Source organism: Pseudopodoces humilis, chromosome 3 (genome assembly GCF_049639895.1).
Source record: "Pseudopodoces humilis isolate 2021_Gansu_Grassland_sample_001 chromosome 3, ASM4963989v1, whole genome shotgun sequence".
In the NCBI taxonomy this organism is placed as follows: Eukaryota; Metazoa; Chordata; class Aves; order Passeriformes; family Paridae; genus Pseudopodoces; species Pseudopodoces humilis.
Genome location: NC_142202.1, coordinates 63,534,997 through 63,551,637, shown reverse-complemented (window position 1 = coordinate 63,551,637; position 16,641 = coordinate 63,534,997). Strand labels below are relative to the sequence as shown.

Below are 16,641 nucleotides of genomic sequence, written 5' to 3'. Positions count from 1 at the left end.
GATTGTGTATTTTTTATTTATTTAATTTCTTTCATCAGTGATACTCAGTGGAGCTGTGCTTAGCTGGCTCATTTCTAGAAAATATTAGAACAAGATGCTCTCAAATACTTATGCCCCCATATTCCTTATTCTGTGGAAAAAGCTTTTCCCCAGTCTCAGAACATTCTGGCAGAGGATTAAATCCTAGGGTTTCATTATTCTGATCCTTAGTGGGTGTAAATACCCTGTGGTCTCTGACCTTGGCACAGTCACAGATTTTCTGGTGCACAGGTAACCAGAGACTGTATCATCGGGTGTCCTATCCCCTGGAGACAACTCTTACCACCAAATCTGAGTGGGACAATTCTGACTCAGTGATCTGCTCTTGAATGTCAAAGCACTTGTTCCTAGTACTGTGTCCTGGCTCTATTATCAAATTTCAGTGGAAGCAACACAAGCCTTGCAATTAGATAAAGTACGTGGGGAACTGCAGGGTCAAATTGTAAACCTGTGCTATCAGGATGTGTCTCAGTGAATTGCAATTGATTGAATTAATTTTTTTTACTTGCAATTTAAAGACTGTTGTAAATATAATTGAGAAAGTCTTGTGAATCAAGGTCATTATTTAAGTTAAATTATAAGCCTAAAAGAAGACGGATTTCTCAAATCTCAGTCTATTTTCTTGGTGAGTCACCATGAGAGGGGCAAATTTTCCTAGCTGTAATTTCATTAAAATCAGTAAATAGGACTACTGCCAAGATTGAACAGGTAAACTTCGACCTCAGTGAAATTGTATTAGAGTAAGCACGATGTATGCTGGAGAATGAAATGAAAATAAAAAACATTCATTGAATATTGAAGAAATACTGTTTCTGAGGCAAAAAAAAAAATTATGCTAAAGCATAAATATATTATAAATATATTATAAATATTATATATATAAAATAATATATATAAATATATATTATTTCAAATGCAATTGTTGAAGACAGTGCAGCAAAGTCATATAGCTTCTCAAAATGTATCCATATGTCCTATTGATTTTTCATTTTTGTGAACGTTAAAGTCACTGACATGTCAAGGAGAGCAGTAGGAAACTTAAGTAACTCATTAAAGGCTGTTCCAGGGCACCAGGCTGACTTGCAGTTGGAGGTTAGCTCCATTTTCCTTGTATTGGACTTCACTTGCCAAATGGCTGTTTCCTGCCTGGGCTCACTTTAATGGTCACCAGATTCATCTGAAAAGCACAGTGTTCTCTATTGGTTCATCCTCCCCTGAGGACAAGCTGCACCAGAATGATTTTGCAGAATTTTCCAGCACCTGTAGCGGTCCAAGGACATGGTCAAGACAAAGTTTTAGGAACGGAAATTATCTTTTATTAGTTATTAGTGATTGGAAAAACCTTCGGGTAGACCAGCAGAGATAGCTTTATAGAATTATCCTGTAATAATTCACTTATATAAGCAAAATCAAAGACCTTTACTGCCCTTGAACTGATATACTAAAATAATATTTTATTAACTATTTAAACATTTATTGAATTGAGCAAATATAATTTTCTTTCCACCATCCTATTCAGTGAAACATGCCAAATGAGGTATTTTGGATTGGATTTCCAGGAGTATTCTTGGATGAGCCAGAAGAATAGTTCAGGAAGCCCAGATCATTTGTGGAGTATGAGACACACCTGAAGTGAGAAATAGATTAATAATTACAGTGAAAATAGTTATGCAGACCTTCATGGCAAAAGTAAAGAGCACTGAGGCCCCAAGAACTGTGTTTGAGAGAAGTTTTGGGGTGATGTCTGCAAGATATCTGAGGGGCTCCCAGACTGATATTTGCTGAAGAAGGGTGGTAGAGATCCTCCCATCAACAATAAGCACTACTGAAATAGCTGAAGTGGTCAACTGCTTTACCTGTCAGGCTGGTACTTAAGGAAGCCAGCAGAATAAAAAAACACTTGGAATGTTAGATTTACAGACTCACTCATGGCAAAGACAAGCAGGCTTTCTTGCAGCTTTCCATGGTAAAGAAAATAAAATTAGCCTTTATTAGTATGTTAGTACTTTTAGTACTCAATCAAGAATAGATTTAAGCTTATTTTGTTTTAAATGCTGTTTCCAGTCCTCTATGAGTAACTAGCAATTTAATACTAAGTTTCACTTTGTTGTTGTTGGTTTGGTTTGTGTTGGGATTTTTGTTGGCTTTTTGTTTGTTTTGTTTTGTTGGGGTTTTTTTTGTTTTGTTGTTTTGTTGGGTTTTTTTTTGTTTTTATTTTTGTTTTTTGGGGGTGTTTTTCTTAGAACAGACTGCTATGAGTAATTCTTGCTCTGAAAGTTGTGACTCCTCCTTGTGTGTGCTCGCACTATGGAACCAGAATGCAGAAATGAAAAACTTAAATAGGAAAGTTTTACTCAGGGAGAAGACACGTGCTTGGATTTGACTGGACTTCACCTTTCCCAAAGTGTTCATCAGTCATAAACTACATAATTATAAGACAAAGTATCCTCTCCTATGCTCAGGTGAAGAAATGCTGGGGGGGGTGTGACTCCAAAACTGGCTAAATCCAAGTATTTACACATTAGTCAGATCAAACTGAGATAAGCAGGAAAGTCCATGAAAAGGATGGGATGGTCTGATTCAGGCCAAAAAAATACAGCTTGTAGGTTTGAAGAAGGAAGAATCATACAAATAAAATAAAATTCATCTGGCTTTATATATAATTATAGAATGTTGCCTGGCTGTGACAAAGATAAAATAAAATGTCAGCTTTTATGGATGCTAAATATGAGCAAAAGCAGGGAGCACAGTGCCTGTGGAATAGCAGGCCGCATAACTTTCTCAGTCTCGCCTGAGAAAGCGGCCTGGGAAATCATGGGGAGGAATTAAAACAATCCTCAGAGGTAGAAAACAGCCTTGCAGGGGCTGTTTGTCAGTTTCTTGTTTTCTTGCAAGAGAAGGTTGAGGGGTGGTGAACCCCACTGACCAATGATGGTGATGGGTTAGTTTACTAACCAATAAGAGTTTTACCTTTCTATACTTTCACTATCAGTCTATAAAAGAAGATCTGAGGTAATAAACCTTAGGAGCTCTCCTGTTCAACTCACAAGAGAATCCGTGTCGTTCTTCTCACCTATCCCAATAGAGCAACAAGCTTTTCTTTGCATAGCTAAATTAATATAGTACTTCTAAGAGCTTGTCCTTGCTTTTTAATGGAAATGCTCTCAGTGCCCTGCTTTGAAGGCTTAGGAATTTAGCAAGGTGCCTGCAGCTATTTACACTGCAATTCCTGCTTGCTTCCAGACTGTTACCACCTAACTGCTGAATGGAAAGAAGCACGAGCTTCTGTGGAAAGGATGGAAAGGTAATCCTTTCACCAAGCCCACTTCTATCTCCAAGGGACACTCTGGAGGTCTTAATATTAAATAAATAGTGACTTTTCTCCCTGGAAGTGTGCTGCCTGCAGGGCAAAGAAGATGCACTTCTGTGCAGAAGATCTTGCTGGAGCTGCTGGTCCTTTTCAGGGCTCCAAAAAATATCAGTCTGTAAAGACTGTCACAAATACCACATATTTGATGGCCTAGGTGTTGTAGCACATCATATTAACAATATATTAACAATATTTTATCCTCCTCAAAAAAAAAAAATCCCTGAGAAGACAGATTCTTGGTGTAGTAAAGACTTTTTAAGTTAAAAAAGCAAAGCTGTTTTACTGTTACCTAGCTAGTTTGTTGCTAAGTGTAGGGTCTCCATTGTGCCCATCTTTCTGCTCATCGTGCACCAGAGCTGGTCTCCTGCAGTGTTCCCCAGAACTGAACAAGCCTCTTCCTCCCCTGTTGCCTGCCTTCCAAAGAAACTCCTCACTACTGATTTAGTTCTTCTTCCTCAGTAAGGTTCTAGAGCTCTCCTTTCTTTCCATGTCCCTTTAGCTTCCCTTGTAATTTCTTTGTCTCACAGACACTCAGGTAATCTCTCTTCTCTCAGAAACACAGTTACAGCTCCCTGTGGTTTTTGACTTCTCTGTCAGCCTTGTGCTCCCAGCTTTCAACCCTTTGTGCCCACATGTTGCTACCAGGAAATTCCTCCTGCTCTGCAACTCCTCTTCTGTAAGCACTTCTACAAGGACTTCCCTTCCTGGGAACATACAGTATGTGGAGGTACATTCAGGTTCACTCTGAAACAGATGGAAACATTTCTTATTCACGTCATTAAGATCTAAAGGAGGTTTGGGAGCTCCCCAGTGAGAGACTTTGGGTACACAGCCCTGTTGGTTACATGCATGGGATTGTTCCACTCTCATGTAGCTGCTAAACTGTAAATTCATCTTCTCACATAAGCATTTTACATTTCACTGGGTCAATTTCTTTACTGGAGTGCATTGTGTAAGTGGACCCCAGTATGCCTCAAGCTCTTTGCTTGCCTGAGTTTTCCCAGTGGTTTTGTCAATTGTTTTCTTCCACAGAGCTGGCAAGTAAAGAACCAAATCCCTCTCTGCTCCTAATGAAGAATACAGATTTGCATACATATGCTGGCTTACGTAGATGACTTGTCTGTGTCACAGGAAGTGTTTGTGGGATGTGGGGTCAGCAGATATCAAAGCAGAGGGAAAAACTTCTTTAATGCTTCCCTAAGGAATTCCCAGTTGAAGGGCTGAGGAGAAAAGAGATTGGAGAGGCTGGGGGATACTCATTTTCTTGAGTGCCTTTGAGAGTGCAAAATATCATAAATAAAATTGAACTCCAATGTTGTAGTTGCAGGGACTCTGCTAGGCAAGATTAGCAGTAAAAATTATTTCTAATTCCGAAATTTCTCCTCATATATATTCCTGAAAGTGAGCAAAATTCTCTTGAGTTTCTGGCCAGATTCAGATTCTAAGAAAGGATTTAGCAGGTTGGAACTGTGTGGCTGAACTCAGAAAGTAGCATGTGCATTTGCAACACAAAATGACTCTGTGGGGATGAATGGACAAAACATAGGAGGAAGAATTAGGTTGGTAAGTTGATTTGTTACCACTGAGCTTCATTTCTTATTCTGTATTAGGGGATGTGTTTGATTTCTTTCCAGCATAGCTGATGAGTTAGAATTGAACTGTGTTTCCCATGAAGTCGGCTAACATTTGTGTCTGTCATTGCTCTTGGTCACGCACAGACATTCCGAAAGTGACATGTTTGGTTGCCTGGTATTGACTGCCTTCAGCTAATGTCACTTCATTTATTACTTGCTGCAGATAACTTCTGATTCAGTTGTCAGCAGACCCCTTCTGCTCTCTCCCTTATTTTCTTTCACAAAGAGAAAGTTGTGCCATTATTTAGAACTGCTGTTAATTCTGTCATGTGTTCTCCTGTGCATCAGAGCACTGTGCATACTCAGGGGTCAGACACAGCTCACAGTCAGGCTTTCTACTCTGTCTGGGTTTATAGAGGGTGAACTGCACCATTGGTATCTGTGCATTCTCCAGAAGCTTAAAGGCATCAGGATCAATCTTACGTTGCTTTTTTCCCCTCTTGTCTTTCCCATGAGTATAATATTGGCTTTATGAAAGTGATCAGAAAATTCAACTGAAAGTTTCAAAGTTCCATTCTGAGGAAGAAAAAGTCCTACAGCTTTGGCCAAGTTTTTCAGATTCTGTGCCCTAAAATCATGGATTTCTGAACAATGGGATCAAGATTGTGACTATTAATTCAGTGCTTCTGAGAGCAGGAAATGGAGGAATGGTGCAATCATGATATCCCAGTCTGACCATTCTGGAATTAAGAAGATCACATATGGAAGCCATTTTTGCACACTATTGATAAGGATGTTGCTTCTGGTGCAAGAGTGTAGAGCAGGTCTTGTACCCAGAGCAGAAATAACACACAAGACCTTTGTGTAAAATGTCTGTACAACTGTGTACACTGCAAAGAACCAAAAGGGAAGAAACCTGTTACACAATATACCAAACTTCCAAATATCATCCTAAAAAATATCAAGTGTTATATGGACTGTAATAGACAGACTGAAACAGATGTAGAAGGACATGCTTCTGCTCTGTAGATTTACTGAGATGGGATATAATTTAGTTTCCCTGCATAGAAAAACAAAAATTCATTAATTTTTCTGAGAACATTTTTCTGAGAAAGGCCAACTCTGTTGGTACAGGAAACCCAAATCATCTTTCTAAAGTGCAATAATAAAATGTACTCTTGTTCCAAGTTTAATGATATATTAAAGAACTTGAAAGGCAACAAATTTACTTCTTTTTCCTTGATAGATCACTTCTAACATTCCTATAGCTATATTGCCTCTGCATACTAAGAAATGTGTGATTTCTTGCCCTAAACCCCAAACAAAATTGAGACCCCTTTGTTTAGATATTCATATGGTAAAGATGTATTGGTAAAAAACACTTGCTTATCTTTCTGTGTGCTTCCCAGCAGTAGGGTTGCCAGTATGTAACAAATGATCCTGATATGAAAAAAAACAGAAGAGAAGTTTTTCTCACAAAATTTATGTGTGTGCCCAGGTACTGTTAGTCATCATCATAATCTCTAGGCTATCTTCCTTAAAAGCATGGATGTTCCTAGGTGGTTTTTTTCCCCCTTTTCTGTGGTCCAGAAATGCCTCAGGATAAAGCGTAAGGATTACGTGTGTATGTATGATGAGAATGTTCCTATTCTGAGACCTTTGGTAAGAGGAGACAAAGACATGAGAACACAGCTGCAGCAGAAGTGGATGTGAAAGCATGGCAACTGCTTAGCAAGAAGATGTGGTTTTCATCTCAGTTGCACAGTGGGAAGCACTTCATTCAATAAGTTTTCTGTTCTCCTTACTTAAAAAGTTTTGAGCCTACAGACTTTTGGGGTAAAGGTGAATGGAGAACACTCATTACAAGTAAATAAGGACAAACTAAACACCACTTGAAGGACTAATGTTTTTCTGAATATATTAAGATGCTGAAATGCGTCTTACAGGAAGAGACCCTCAAGACACAGAATCAGTCAGTCTGGCTCTGAAAGTACTACTTGGATATTGTATTTTTCATCTGTTTTGTGAGAGGATTTCATGGTTTCCAGTTTGCTTCTACTAAATGGCATTCAGAATAAACAGTGTTTGGGAAGCATAGCTTTCTCTGACAGCACAGGCAGAGACTATTCATAAGTTTTTGACAAAAGTGCCTGAATAGCAAGGAGTGATGTGGTTGGTCTTTCAGACTCCTGCATGGAGTGGAGTGCCATGGAGTCCCACAGTACCAATGTTGGGAACTTTTTGATATTTACTGTGGAATAGTTTGTCCTTCCAAGCAGAACAAATCTGGCGGTCTGTCTGTATTAGACAGTACCAAGATCAGAAGCAAAAATAGCTTTCACAAATACTTAAATTTATCTAACAGATAAGACAGAAGAAGAGACAACACTGACATTAAATCTGGACTTTGCCACCTGCTACAACTGAGCACCTTGAAGCGTTATTTCTCTTGATTCTCAACAGAAATTGTTTCAGGAGAATGATTTGTTCTTTTCCTGTCATTTATTTAAATAAATTCTGCCCAGATTCTGTGACTCATTTTCTCCCAAATGGATGGCTATGCTGCCAGCAAAAGAAAACTCCAAGATTAACAAACTAGCTGTCTTTTAGTGAAAATGCCACTGGTAGTTTACCTGACATTGTTTTGTTTAAGGACAGTTGCCTGAATATCTGATAGATCATTGAGTTTTGCTTTTGGCTGTGGTCAGTTTTCACAAGCAGAGCATTTCTTTCCCCCATGCATACCTGAGTGGTCTGTTGTGCATTCTGGGTGATCCTGCAGGCATTTCAGAGGCATATATGAGAGGATTAATCTAATACTCCCAAAACCTCCTGAACACTGTCTTGGCCCAGTAATGAGCTGCAAAGTTAGTCCTGGTGATGGAGTGCTAGCTGGCTATGCCTGTCATAGCCTTCAGTCTCTTAACTGGTAGGTGAGTCCTTCTGGGACTTGCACAAGCCTTCCTACTATTGACCCTCTGCAGACAGACCCCATCCCTCCCCAGCTCTTCTCTTCCACCCAGTTTCCTCATACTTTTGGGTAGACTGGGCTTTTGCTATGGCAAAAAGGGAGCTGGGGAAGTTGTGATTTGGAAATCTCACACTGTACTTTCGGAACTATGCTCTGTTAGTCTGGTGAGCAGTGCCACAGGAGAAAAATGACAACAGTAATTTGGAAACTTAGAGAAGCAACTGCACACAGGTGTTGGCAACATGTGAGTATCTTTATCTTGGATAAAGCTAGAGTAAAATGGGTTCAGTGAAGCAGAAGGAGATGTTGGCAGCAGGAGAAGGAGGAGTGGATTTGAGAAAAATAGATGCTGTGCACATTGTAATTGCTGTTTACTCTGTGAAGAGGCATGAATAATACTGTGCTTAACAGATGCAAGGAGATGCCTGAAAGGTAGATATTTTCCAATGGATGTGTTAAAAAATGTAAAGGTAAAAACAGATGAAGAGCAGAGAAACTCTGTATCCTTACTTGGATGTAGGCCTTAGAAAATACTGATAAAAGAGAGCCTCAGAATGAAATTGAAGAAATCCCTTAGGACATTAACGAACTAAATGGCATTTCTCTCAAGTACAGCAGCAAGCTACTTTGAATAATGTCTGTCATATGTTGGGAGTTGAGCTTAAGTTTTGGGTTATATGGACCTATAAATGGATTTACATTTTGTAATGTCAATTCTAAGACTCTTGGGGTAGTCCCTCATCTTTCAAATATACTTAGAGAACATGCTGTGCTAGTGCAGTGTAGATAGAAAAAAACAAAGGTGAAAACCCTTAATGGTAAATGTTATGTATATAAAGGATGGTGTATTTTTAGATAGCTAAATTTGAATTATAGCCACCCGACAGATGGATAATATCAGCTGATTTTCTGTCTGACAGATGTTATAGATTTGTCTAGTTTTGCATACTTTTTTAATCAAGTGCATAAATCAAAATTCACTTACATGAAGGCACGTCAGACTGTCCTTCATTATCTTGCTGGGTTGTCTAGTATTATGCAATGAAGGAAGATTACATCAGAGGAGAAGGAGATGTGCTGGAGAGGAAAGGGAGAGCTTTGTAACAAGTACAACACTGCAAACTGTACTGCAGAGGAGAGTAGCTTCATATGGCATGAGTTGTAGACCAGGTTTTCTCCATTTAAAAGTGACCATTTAGGGGTCAAAACATCCACGCAAAAGAGAAAAGAGGGGGGGAAAAGTCCTTCTTCCAAGGCAGGCTTGAGAATGTGTGTTTTCCTGTTAATGTCATTCTTTACAGCTTATGCGAACAGCAGTCTACTCACAACAGTACTTTCAGCTCCACCGTATTAATGGTTGAAATGAAACGTACAGGAAATGCAAGCATGCTGGTATTTTGGCATTGAGAGTAATTTTAACAATTTTACTAAGCAAAAGAATACCCCAAGCATTTTCTGTTCTGAAGTGTAATTTACAGTCTCTTTACTTGCTGTGGTGAGCATATGAGGAAAAACAATTAGGACACCTAGAGTTTAATAAATATGAACACCCCCACAAAGCCATGAGACTGTGTATATAAACATGGATTCATTCTCCTTCTTTCATATTTTGTGCCAAGTGCTGATCTCACCCTCTGATAGTATAATACTAAATCTGAGAATGTCGATGCATGTTTGACCATTGGACTGCATCATCTTAAAGGTCTCTTCCAACCTTGATGATTCCATTTTTATGTGTTTTCTGAAGAATGTAATTCTTGAATGCCGATGTATAGTTTCTATACTTTGCCACTGATGGAAAAATTTAATTTGGATTTGACCTGTTTCCCTGCAGAACAGGAACCTTCTGCTAAATCTCCAGGTGAGACCTTTCACTTACTGCCCTTGGTTAAAGGAAGAAGTTTATGTGCATGTTCAGGTCACCTTTCAGACTTGGCGGTCCTACTTGTGCCTTTGTTTCTTGCCAAGAAGGATTCATTTCTTCTATTACAAGGTACTTACAGATACAAAGATTACTTCTTCTTGGTTTTGGATTGGCACAGCTGAAAGGCACTTTGATGGAGAAAAGAAAATGTTTGTAGTAGAAATGGCAGGTCAGCATCAGTAATCAAAGTTCTGCCTCTTCTTTCCTGCATATCAAGGCAAATCATATTTGATATTTACTTGTATAATTTTTTATATCCATTAAATGAAAGCAGTAATATTTCCCAAGCTTAGCAGAATTTTAAAAGGGGGACTCTGATGCTCTGCTTCTTATAAGAACAATGCTAACATGACTGACACTTTCCATATCCAGTTCTTAGTCTAAATACAGCCAGTTGTCAACCAAAAGATGACAACCTTCCATCAGATTGATCTCCAGTACCATCTGTATCCCTTCCCACACAAAGCACTGACCTTATTCACACAAAGAGACAACACTCCTGCTCCCCCATTGCAAACAGAACTTCATTCATATAGAGCAAGTAACTTTTGTTTTTCATTGAGTAATGGATACCTAATTATTATTAATTGCTCTGTTAATTATCACATAATTGTGTAAATGATTGTATTATAGCCTTTTGTGACTGCTAAGGGCAGTTTTCACACACTCTCTCTCTGTGCCACTTGCAGCCAAGTAGCCTTCTGCTCTAGGTGTTCACACTTCATCCGTTGACTCCGTGTGACCATGCCTCATTTCTGTGCCTGATTGAAAGCCCATTCTGGTCCAATGTTTCCCATTCAGTACAATTGGCTTTGAGACAGGGATCACAGGAGCAGAATATGGTTGGTTCCATTATTTCCGGGATTCAGTTATTTATTATATAAAAGTCACATGCTCAAGTGAAGGTTAAACCAGGCTAATGAGCAGCAGAGGAAAACAAGTGGTTTGTTAGGTGAAGGATAAAGAAATTCTACGAAGAGTTTCAGTGTTTTGAGAGGTCATTTTATATAGGTTGCTCCTTGGTGAAATTAATTTTTTCTAACAAGATTCTAAATAAGAATCTGAACAAGATTCATAATAAGGAAAACATGCTTTACTTCACACAGACTGTATGACAAGAGAGTTTTAGTTCTCTTCCAAGTGATTGTAAAGCAAAACCGCTTAAAAAAAGAGGGAATAGGTCGTAAAAGGACGTACAGATGGCTGGCAGAAAGGACTGTTGCCAACCCTATTTACAGGTTTCTTGGTGGTGCAAAGTTGTTCCTTGTGCTCCTCTGATGTGCAAAAGGCACGGTAAGGATGGTAAGGATGTACACAGACAGTCTTATCTTCTTCAGGGGCAGAAATAAAGCTTAAACACTCAGTATTGAAATGTATGGCTTTTAATAAGAAAACAACCATTGAGAAAAGCTATTGTACTATTGAGCAGGTGATTAGCATCCATCAGGCTACAGCTGTTTTCTTCTGTTTGTTCCATGTGCAGATGTTGCTATGAGGAAAGGAGTCAGCAATGACTGATGTGGAGCCTGTGGTCACAGATTTTGCAGCATCAGGACGGGCAGGCCGCCGAAACGCCTTACCAGATATCCTGGGCTCTCCTGCTGGTGCTGGGACTTCAGAGTTGCCACACAAACTGGCTGAGCTCTCTGTTTCAGAAGGTAATGGCTGTGCATTCAGAAAAGGACATTTTTATGCAGTTGTCCTTTGTTTTTTTCCTAAGACTTCCACCACCATGCAGTTTTGATAATACTAATATTCCTTTCATCATTTAGAATTAATTTGAACCTGCCAAAGCAGTTATCACGTGTGCCTCCTGATGAGACAAGTTAATATTAACCCATATCCATCCACAGATACAGTGTTAGCAGTTTAGGGAAACAGTTCAGTGCTGGGAAATGAATTCCAGTTCCCTTGATTTCCAGGCAACTTTGCAAACACAGCCAATCCAGCCATAAATTCCAGCATACTACTACACTGAGATAACTTTGCATAAGACAGCACAGCTGTGCTGTTAATACAATGACAGCTATCCTAACTCAGGCATATACATTAAAAGTAGTGTTTATAGTATATTACTCCTGCTTAGTAGGCTTTCAACTTTTCTATCTGAGACCAATGCCCTATTTTGCCATGATCTTTAATTTGATAAGCTGTTCTGCTGATACAGCACATGTCTAATCAACACCAGCTTTGTGAGTTCTTTTTACTTTCAGAATGACTTCAGAGGAGTTTTCAGATTCAGAAAAATCCTTTTTCTAATGCCTAAGAAACAAAAAATATAGACTCGCCCTGATCATGGTCTGTCCCTACTTTTTTTAAACTGAATCAGAATTTTTTTCAGAAAACGTTTTCTTCTCATGCCCATCACTGTTGCTGTTGTGGTACCACCACAACAAATGGTCCCACATCTGACATGATGCTGTGAGTGCAGCAAACAGGAAGGCAAGCCTGTGCTGAGGTTCAAACAGTCCATGAATCTGAACCAAAGTAGATCATTAAAGGGATTCCTAGTCTCCAGAGTTGCATATCCTCCTTTTACATTGCCCAAAGAAATTACGGGATGTTAGGTGTACAGCCTCCTAAAGCACCGTAAAGGCTGGGAAGGAAGGATTTATTTGATCTCAAATTGTTGTTATTTTGGTGATTTAATTTTTAGTCATGTGTTTGGGGGTTCTGTAATCTAAACCCCACATGGGCCCATCAAAGGACTGCTGAGCAAGTAGAAAGAACATTTCCTGGAGGAGTAAGAAGGGCCAAATGACCATATTGTGACTTGAACCAGGAGAAGCAAGGAAAATAAGAATCTGAACGTGTTCTGGAAGAAGGCATTATTTTGTCTTGAGGAGACATTTTTCCCTATAAATATGAAAATTATGTCCCTACAAAACAAACAGGAAAGAGTGCAAGTCTTTTTAAAAGAAAAGTTACAGCATGGCATAAAGTATCTAGCCCTCCAGATGACACAATAGTCCTCCTCTCCTGGTCTCCATCCAATCCATTAAGAAGAAGAAAAAATGAAACACAGCTATGTTAGTTTTAGCAAAATGTACCGATGCTTTCGTAGAAATACAGGACCAGCACTGCCAGGATTTGAAGAACAATTAAGAGCATTGAATTGTCCTTGGCTTTTGTCACTGACATATAGGTATGCCAGAGCATGTTGGAAGGCAGCAGATTCTGTTACCAGCAGTTCACAGTAGTGATAATAGGAAGTGAATACAAAATGCAGTTAGGTCCACTCTGACAGCTTGGGTGCTTTCTGGGGATGGGAATTCCACAAGTATCAGATGGGAATTTCAGCCTCATTGTGTTGTAAATTAAAGTTTTGATGAGATAGCAAGCAAACAGAGAATTCATCAAAATGGAAAGACAATTTTGAAGTTCAAATGCTGTGACAGGGAAACAGTTTGTGAAACATTTGGGACTCTAACAGGCATCTCTTTTGCCTATTTCTGACTTTAACAATAAGTCGTTAGAAAAAGAAAGTAATTTGCAGCTCAGAACAAAGAAATTAGATAAAGGAGAGAAGTGGAAAGATGGAACGTGGCTATATAAAGTATGCCCTATTTTGTTGCTACTCTGAAATTCAGATTCAGTGAAGATTATGGGAAATGGTGAGGACTCTCTCCATTTTGTTTCAAATTTAGCTAATGCTCATTGGATCATACATTTCCTCTTTCTAAAATACTGTCAGCTACCATCATAGTGAAAAGTCAGGAACAAGATGTGCTAGTACCTTCTGGTTTAGAAGAGAAAAAAGACTTTGCTCTATTTTTTTATAAATACACACGGACTGTACCTGTATTATGGACAAATGTCTATGTACTCTGCAAGCCACATGAAGCTGATGTTCTTGTGAGATGACCAGGAGAGATTCTGGCACCAGTTATTTATTTTGGAGCGTAATTCTGAAATGCAGACCATCTGTATCATGTCTGATCATCCTCTGGTGGTGTGTAAGTTTTGGAGTGATGAGACTTTCCAGAGGTGGTCTGGAAGCACGTTGGTGTCACCAGTGATCCAAAGGTTGAAGAGGAGGCTGCAAGAATTTTGAGAGCAAGAAGCTGTACTGGTCTTCCACATTTGGTAACCTGTGTTAGGGCACCATTCTGCCAATAACAGTAGCTTAGCTAGCACCTATTGCACACCTAAGTGCCACCAAGTATGAGACTAGATTTCTTCTAACAAACCGTTCTCGTCTAGCCTGTCTGAAAGACTCCACTAATATTAGATGTCCAGCCTGCACAGAAACAGCCAATAGAGGAGATCACTCTGTCTCCCTTTCCACAACAGTGCTGTGCCACATAAGGCTGGAGGATGTAAAATAACTTGGTTCTTTTTCACTATAGAACTGCAAAGCCTCTGAATCCCTAAGCAGACTTAAAACATCAAGCAGTTTCTGCCAAGAGCTTTAGCTGATGAATTGTGTGCAACATTATATATTTGCTGTGATGTGGAGACCAAGATACATAATTCTTTTGGGTGATTTTGATATTTTATAGCAAGTCAGAAAATGTACCCCTTAGATAATGACTGTGGAGGAGATGGGGGAGTATGAGGTGGAGAACAGTACAGCCAGATGTGCTGAGCAGGTCTCTCCTTGTCCCCAAAAGCTATGGTCTGCTATAGATTTGGTTATGTTGTTACCACTGGTACTACCATGTGGGGTTTGAAGATAATGTGAAAATTATTATTATGGTTTGCAAGCAAATCAAGGCAAGAGGAGTTTCTGCTTCTCAGTGAGTAAACTTGATCAGAAGAAACAGCATGGAATAATACATGTAATGACCAGAGACACTGGGGAGCTTTTATTTATATCAGTCATGTAAGCATTCAACTCTAATCTGTGCAAAAGTGAACTTCCAACTCAGAGTAACAAAAATCCCCCATCTTGTGAAGACAGATATATTCATGTAGGTATTTCTTGTCAAAGAAGGTCAGACATATAACTGGCATGTCCATAAACTGTAATGTTATCTACGTGAAACCAGACAGTGCTCAAAGAAATGCAATATTCTAATTTTATTTTGGAAATGACCCAATAAAAAAATACAATGATACAAAGTTATTTCCAATCTGTTTTTTAGATTAATGCCAAATGCACATTAATCAGCCTGTGCAAGGAGTGGGAAAATCAACACCAACAGGCAGTGGCTTTTAGAAGATGTCTCTCAAAGTTCTTTATTTCTTGAGTTAATCTCTCTTCCAAAAGCACCCATGACTGTGGTAGCAAAGAGCCAGTCCGAACAGAGATGATCAGTGAACCCAAATACTTGGTTGCATTAAAAAAACCTGTGAGAATATGTGTGGTATAAATGTTTAATTCTGTCTCTGTTTAGATGCAGGAGCAGAGGGTGGAGAAGTGTCATCATCCAAGGCCTTGCTGGAAAGTCAAGAGGCGGAAGGAAAACGCAATGATTCCTAACACCTAAGGACTTCTGGGTTAATGAATCCCATCAACAGCCTTCCTAGTTTCCCTGTGTCACCCCTTCTGAAGTGTGGTAACAACTTTAGCAGCACAGACATGACTTTGCAAAACACTTGTACCTAGATGATTATGCAGATGGCATACAGTTCGTTCTAATGTCATCCTTCAAAAGCAATGTTCTGCATATCCAAACAGAAAGAGAGCTAAAGAATGTATCTCCTGTTTTCAGTTTTCTCTCTTGTTTTGGTTATAGTATTCTTCCTAACTAATCTTATTTAACAGTTCATCTAATTCATGGTTTCAAAATCAAAATCATGTTTCTAATTTCCAAAACCAACTTATTTCTCTCTGACACAGAGGTTCACTCCCCGCAATGTGATACTAAGTATATATTAGATTACAGACATTATCTGTAATTTATATCCGGAGATTTTTGTTCTCATTAGACATATGTAGATGGGTGTGAGAAAAAAAAAATAATTACATAAAATAAAATTTTCTCCTACTCCTGTTGCCAGAAAGTTTTATAGACTATTTAAACATCAGTGTTTGTTTTCTCTTCTGACCTCTATTTGATTATGGCAGATCATCTCAGTGCTCCCACTCTTTGCAGTCTTGCCACTTTGGCCATTCGTTTTCATGCTGAATATTGTAGCTGTTCACGTGTATCTAACATAAAGTAGGTATGTTTGTATCTGATGAAAATTGTTTAATCTCACTGTGGAAATTAAATATCTATCATCTTTTCTGTCTTTGGTTGATTTCTTAATTTTTCTCCTGTAGGACAATATTTAAAGCCCAGTAATACATATTTCTGTTATTTCATCTGGGTTTTGCTTTGTTGTTTGCCGACAGTGAAGATGTTTCAATCACTGTGATTTTTACAAAGATTGTAGGCAAAGTTTTTTCCCTACTGGAAGGACTTGGTTTGTTTTGGAGATCATGCTCCTGAAAATACTTGGTATTCATTCCCTTATTGTAGGAGACTTAAGATTTGGGTACAGACATGAACCTTCATGATTCCTTGGGCAGCAGCCACTTACATGCATCATGAAAACTGAGGAAGCATCTCTGATGGGTACATCCCACATGTCACTGGTATTCCATCTGTGAAATATTTGTGTAATCTAAACCTGGCTGAGAGCTTGCAAGAGCTCAAGAGAGCTTGTAAGGCACAACTTTCATTCCAACTGTTCATTTACTCATATTGTGGCTTTTGAGGACCACTCAATAAAGGATCCAGTTTAATTCAACTGAATTGACAATTAGTTTCCTCGTCTTAAACCTGTTTTCGTTTAACGAGTGCAACATCCAAATTTTTTTTTCAGATTTGGA

At 38.9% G+C, this 16,641-nt stretch overlaps 1 protein-coding gene across 6 annotated transcripts in view; it reads left to right on the top strand.

The window, feature by feature from the left end:
- The window catches only part of PKIB (cAMP-dependent protein kinase inhibitor beta), a 54,103-nt gene extending 38,049 nt beyond the window's left edge, over positions 1-16,054 (top strand). For all 6 annotated transcript variants that reach the window (XM_014263335.2, XM_014263339.2, XM_014263336.2 and 3 more), the window contains exons 2-3: positions 11,362-11,536; positions 15,218-16,054. In XM_014263335.2, coding sequence (XP_014118810.1) covers positions 11,389-11,536; positions 15,218-15,303 — 234 coding nt within the window. In that variant the 5' untranslated portion in view covers positions 11,362-11,388 and the 3' untranslated portion in view covers positions 15,304-16,054. The remainder of the gene's footprint in view (positions 1-11,361; positions 11,537-15,217) is intronic.
- Positions 16,055-16,641: the final 587 nt, after the last annotated feature.